At 32.4% G+C, this 6,154-nt stretch overlaps 1 protein-coding gene across 1 annotated transcript; it reads left to right on the plus strand.

The window, feature by feature from the left end:
* The first annotated feature begins 558 nt into the window (after positions 1–558).
* LOC112011853 (transcription factor MYB123) lies at positions 559–2,022 on the plus strand. Its single transcript, XM_024044190.2, has 3 exons — positions 559–726; positions 905–1,034; positions 1,119–2,022. Exons 1-3 carry the CDS (start codon positions 591–593, stop codon positions 1,765–1,767), a joined length of 915 nt encoding a protein of 304 aa, XP_023899958.1. The 5' UTR covers positions 559–590; the 3' UTR covers positions 1,768–2,022.
* Positions 2,023–6,154: the final 4,132 nt, after the last annotated feature.

Consider the following 6,154-nt stretch of genomic DNA (forward strand, 5'->3'; position numbering starts at 1 on the left):
AAAATAAATAGAAGTTGTTAGCTCTGTTAGTAATGTTTATAATGGTTGAATAAAGACATATCATTATAAGTAAATATTATAAATTGAAACTCTAAAATAAAAAACAATTCCAATTTTTAAAAATCAGAGTCAGTCTACCATATGTCTTTTTTTCGCCTTAAAAAAATTTAAAAAAAAAGGCACGTGATAGAGAATATAACATAACTTAACATAAAGAGTGGTAACATAAGATAGAGTACTAACATGACTTTACCTTTTTTTTTGAGAAACAACATGACTTTACCTTAATCTTTACAAACAATTTTTATCCTCAGAAATCCAACCCCGCCACATAAAAATATAAAAATAAAATAAAATAAAAATTATTTTATTTTATCTTTCTTTCACCACATAAAAATAAAATAAAATAAAAATTGTTTTTGTCAAGACTTGATTTGCCACCTCCGGGCCCAACAAAATAGAAGCACTGGTAGTTGTTTAACAGTACAAGTCACCTTCCCCACGTCATTGCCAATTTCCTTGACTCTTTGGGCTATAAAGGCACCTTGGGACCTCCTTCATATGAGAGAGAGAGAGAGAGAGAGAGAGAAATGGGGAGGAGCCCATGTTGCTCCAAGCAGGAAGGACTCAACCGAGGAGCCTGGACTGCCTTAGAAGATAAAATACTCTCTGCTTATATTAGAGCTCATGGAGAAGGCAAATGGAGATACCTCCCCAAGAGAGCTGGTACATATTAGTTACCATATCCAATCAAAGCTTTTTTTTTTTTTTTTTTTCCCTGAACCATTTTTGAACATCTTTTGCTCTGTTATCTCTGTTTTTTTTAGTACAAACCATTACAGAAAAATGCATGTTTGAAGTGTTTTCTAAGGCCAAATGCTGATGGTGCTATTTAAAAACGCAGGTTTGAAGAGATGTGGCAAGAGTTGTAGACTTAGATGGTTGAATTATCTAAGACCAGACATTAAAAGAGGTAACATTTCTCATGATGAAGAGGAACTCATTATCAGACTCCACAATCTTCTTGGCAACAGGTTGTTTCTCCTCAGACTCTTTTATCTCTATCCCAACAAGTTGATTCAATTTTAGGAGTTATTAACTTGATATTATGTATGTAGATGGTCTCTAATAGCTGGAAGGCTACCGGGGCGAACAGACAATGAAATCAAGAACTACTGGAACACAACCCTGGGAAAGAAAGCCAAAGCTCAAACATCTTCACCACTTGCCGAACAGAGTCCCCTGAGAAAATCTCAAGATAAAAAGTTAGCCACTAAACCCAACAGTACTGCTGCTGAGCCATCGAACTTAGTACAGGCTTCAGCAACTCCAACCCAAGTAATCAGAACCAAGGCCAGGAGATGCACCAAAGTGCTAATCCCAGCATTACCATCTCTCAATGAACATCACTCTCTCTACTCAACAGCCATAGACCCATTAGAGCCTCAAGCTCTTCAAAGTCAACCACAAAATTATCATCAAGATTCGGCTAAGTGCGAAGCTCGCGGTGGAACTGAAGAGCTACACGAGACCTGTGCTCAAGACTCGGATTTCTTTAATTTTAGCAGCAATGAGTTCCAAGCAAACCATGGAGATAGAAATGGGGACTGTAATTTCAACAGCTCTAACATACAAGGTCCTGACCAGTCCCTACCTTTCGACGAAACAATGTTCAAGGATTGGACCACAAATTATTGTCTTGAGGACAATTTCAATTTGGATATAGAATCTTTGACATTTTTGCTTGATTCTGAGGAATGGCCATGATCCACGTACGTACTTCACACCGTAAATCAAACCATCTATATTTTAGAGTAGAACAAGACGTTAGACAACTTGTTCACAAATAATTTTAATTATCTGCATTTGTCTTATTTTAAACTTGTGTCCTGATTCCTGTGTGATTGTACTCGCCAAAAAAATAGTGTCCAGGGTGATTTAAACTGATTATTGTAAGTTTGTAACCATGTCAAAATAGTGTTTTTATTTTTTGAGCAAATGCCAAAATAGATTTTGGGTCAAGACTCAAGAGCCCTCTTTCTTCCATGAATATTTTTACTCAAAAAAATAAAATAAAATAAAAAAGAGAGGGAAAAATAAATAATAAAAAAAAAAAACCCAAACAAGAATTTAGTGTACACTTCCAAGATATAATATTATATTAGAGTTTTATGTTATTTAAAATTTTACATGAACTGATACTAAATATATTTTTAAATTTATAACATTTAATTTGAATAATAAAATTAATCCACTTCAAAAAAAAGTTCTTATAACGTGATTGTCTTCATGGATAATTAATCCACTTCAAAGTCACGTGATTCCTTTTACGTAGTCATAATTTCCTCATAAGTCAATGATTTCACTTGGGAATCCTAGCTAAGAAGGCTGTTATTATAGATTATAAAGACTAGTAAATAGGGTCTATCTCTTAGATATCACGATGGGGTTCTAGAGAGTTGAAATAGTAGTCGGTAAATATGCTTGCCGCCTGTCAAGTATCAGCGCTATCAGTCGCCAGTCTGGATTAAAATTTAGAAGTTTGAGAAAAGGAAAATTCTAAAAATATTACGAATTTTATTAAGTAAATTTTATAGACTAACGTATTAGTATTAGTGAATATGATTGCTAGATTTCAAACATAATAAATTAATTGCTAACCCATATAATGCATAGAAAATTTTTGCATAAATGAATAATGTATCATGTATAAGATTCAAAGCTAAAATTATTAAAACATAATGAAAATATTTGATCACACAACAAAGAAATATAAGAGAAATATGTGGCTACCGTCAAAAGACTAATCCATAGTTATATAATTGACAAATTCAGTTATAGAGAAAAATGAACCCAAAAATTCAAATGTTAAAATTTTCAACAAGCCAAAAAAATTAAAGAATCTAAATATTCTGTGCCTAAAAATTATTGAAACAAAACAACATATATATGCCTATGAAAACAAAGAAATATAGAGAAAGATGAGTTACCTTCAAAAGAATAATTTGTGAATATGGTTGTTGAAATCTGTTAGACAATTTTAGATCTTCCCAAAAAAAAAAAAGTGAGAAATCAAATAATCAAATGTTAAAATTTCCAAAGGTCCAAAAATAATAATAATAAATTAGATGATTTAGAACCTAGAAATTATTGAAACAAAATAAAAGAATATGACTTCACAATAGAGAAATATAACAAAAAGATTGGTTACTCCCGGTGAAAATAGCTATAGCAATAGTGGAGCCATTGGTATTGTGGCAGCAAGAGAATAATATCGAAGATGTGTTTGTTTTCTTGGTTGTTTAGAGACATTTGCTCCAAGTACGATTTGAAGTATGAAAAAAAGAACACTGTTATAATAGAAATTTTTTCTCCCAAAGCCAAAACTTGTCAACAAAAATCAATGAAACCTGGCTATAATATAAAAATACAGATGCACACAAACAAAATCACATAATAATCCAGTATCAGCTACTTATCATCAACTGCAATGTAACCCTAGCCAAACAATGTGAGAATCTACAATTCTACATTAGATTAAACCCTAAAAAGAACTTCGTTTTTTCAAATACAGTAAAAATTTTGAGTGAATTGCAATAGCAGAAAACCCAAAATTCAAACCAAACCCTATACCAACCAATACTTTCACGCATACATATATATATATATGTGTGTGTGTGTGTGTGTGTGTGTGTGTGTGTGTGCGTATATATCATCATCATGTAAATCCTAAATTCAAATTTATTTACCCTATACTAAAAAAAAAAAAAAATCAGAAATTTATTTCAAGGGCAAGCGCAAAAAAAAAAAAAAAAAAAAAAAAAAATCTAACAAAAATATTTGCCAAGCAGGAAAAAATTCTAACCAAAAAAACAAAAATCAACAATCCAAACCCAAGAAATTGGAAAATTTTTATTGTAAATTAGCATACCTTTAACCTTGATTCAATTTATTTTTGGCAAGAGGCCCAATCTCTAGAACAAAAGTACTGTATACTGCAAACATAGGAAAAAACGGAAGAGAAAGGCAATAAGAAAGCAAAATTAATCGGGAAGATTAAATCTAAACAAAACTGAATGGAAGAATAAAATTAAGAATAGTACCTTCGTTGTTGCAAGGAAGGATTAACACAAATATGGGAGGGAGAAGGAACTGTAGGCATTACAACTTTAACTCAATATCAAAAGTAAATAACCGGGTTTAGATGTTGTTTTCACTTTTTAATAGGATTAGTAGTGTTTTAGTAGGATAGGTAATAGAGTTGCAAAGATAGAAAGGTAGGAGGCCCAATCTCTAGAACAAAAGTACTGTATACTGCAAACGGAGGAAAAACCGGAACAGTAAGGCAATAAGAAAGCGGAAATTAATCAGGAAGATTAAATCTAAACAAAACTGAATGGAAGAATAAAAATTAAGAATGGTATCTTCATTGTTGCAAGGAAGAATTAACACAAATACGGGAGGGAGAAGGAATTGTAGGCGTTACAACTTTAACTCAATATCAAAAGTAAATAACCGGGTTAGATGTCATTTTCACTTTTTAATAGAATTAGTAGTATTTTAGTGGTAACATAGTTGCAAAGATAGAAACGGTTTAAACGTGTGATTAGTAGTGTTTTAGTAGGTTATGTTTTTTTTTTTTACTGATTTTTCGTTTTTTATTTTTTTTATTTAAATAATGCTGATGTGGAAAATTGTGGAGAGGTTAGAGGCTTCGGTTTTAATAGGATAGGTAACAGAGTTGCAAAGATAGAAACGATTTAAATGTGTGATTAGTAGTGTTTTAGTAGGTTATGTATTTTTTTTTTACTGATTTTTTTATATATTTAAATAGTGATGATGTGAAAAATTGTGATGAGGTCAGAGGCTTCAGTTTTATATATATATATATATATAGATAAATGTCTAAATCACTTTTTATGATTAATGAAACATACTAAAGTTATGTACTGTAGTAAATTTTATTGTATCTTTATCATCCCTCTTAAAAAAATATATTGATTTTAAAAATGTCATTTCTAAAATCACAATAAAGTGTTTGGTAATTTTGTGGAAAAATTTTGTTTCTGTCAATTGAGTGTTTAAATAGCATTGGCATACAATTGTTGTCTCAAGTTCAAATAGCCAAAACAAACATAACGATATTGTTAAGATCATCTTATCATTTTCTTAATGCAGTCCCACTTGCTAATCAAGTCTTGAAGTAGCGTTCCCTCACAATGTCACATCATCTTTCAATATAAGAAGCTACAATTATAGTTCTTCTAACGCAATAAACATCTCTCTTTTCTCTCGTTTCTGACCAATATGAGCTCCCGTGAGATAGAATTCAAAACCCTTTTCAATGCCATCTAAGATGCACCACATTCCATGACATCACGAATACCACCACCCATATCCACCAAACTAGCTAGCTGAGCTCCTTAACTATTTATGGTGTTTTTGGATACCGCTTATTGTTGAAATTGAAAATTGAAAACTGAAAATACTATAGCAAAATAACTTTTAAATATGTGAATAGTGCTATGGGACTCATTTTTAATGAAAGTTTGGCTGAAAAAAGAAGTTTGTGGGTCCCGTGAACAGTGCACGGGACCCACTGACAACCGTTGGACGCGCAACATTGGATGCTAGACACGCTATCCAAACGAATAATTGGTATCACAAATACAACTAAGCTAGTGTGTCATCTTTAATGTTGCTTCTCATTTCTTCCCTTCACCTAGTGTGAATGAGGTTGATGCTCAATTTCTTCCCTCCCTTATCGTAGGTTAGCTATGTGGGGTTAGGTCGTTGTAGAAGGTTATCTTAACATCACCATCATCTAGAGAAGAAAAATCACAAAATCAACGGACTATGAGGATCCAAAAGGGCAAAAGACCACGCAAATGAGTTGAGGTGAGAGAAAAAAAATAATCTTAACTAAGTTCTAATTGCCTATGTAGGGGATCGTAAGCCTTGGACCCTAATTAGTATGAAACATTTTTAAAACTCAAGGAATAAGACTTTATGTGACTTCCAAAGAGGACCATATAATGTCAATGATGAGTTGAGGCATGACAGAACAGTATTAAAGCAGATTAGTATACGACAAGATGGTGGGTAGGTCCTGTACGGGGACGTGTACATGGCCCTATAATGGGGTAGATTGTGA

The sequence above is a fragment of the Quercus suber genome, unplaced genomic scaffold (genome assembly GCF_002906115.3).
Source record: "Quercus suber isolate HL8 unplaced genomic scaffold, Cork oak 2.0 scaffold_1474, whole genome shotgun sequence".
Lineage (NCBI taxonomy): Eukaryota > Viridiplantae > Streptophyta > Magnoliopsida > Fagales > Fagaceae > Quercus > Quercus suber.

Bases quoted from the DNA above. Each gene is read 5' to 3' on its own strand.
- LOC112011853 (XM_024044190.2), top strand. From the start codon at position 591: ATGGGGAGGAGCCCATGTTGCTCCAAGCAGGAAGGACTCAACCGAGGA. The intron at 727-904 runs GTACATATTAGT...TTAAAAACGCAG, and splicing joins ATACCTCCCCAAGAGAGCTG to GTTTGAAGAGATGTGGCAAG. The intron at 1,035-1,118 runs GTTGTTTCTCCT...TTATGTATGTAG, and splicing joins CACAATCTTCTTGGCAACAG to ATGGTCTCTAATAGCTGGAA.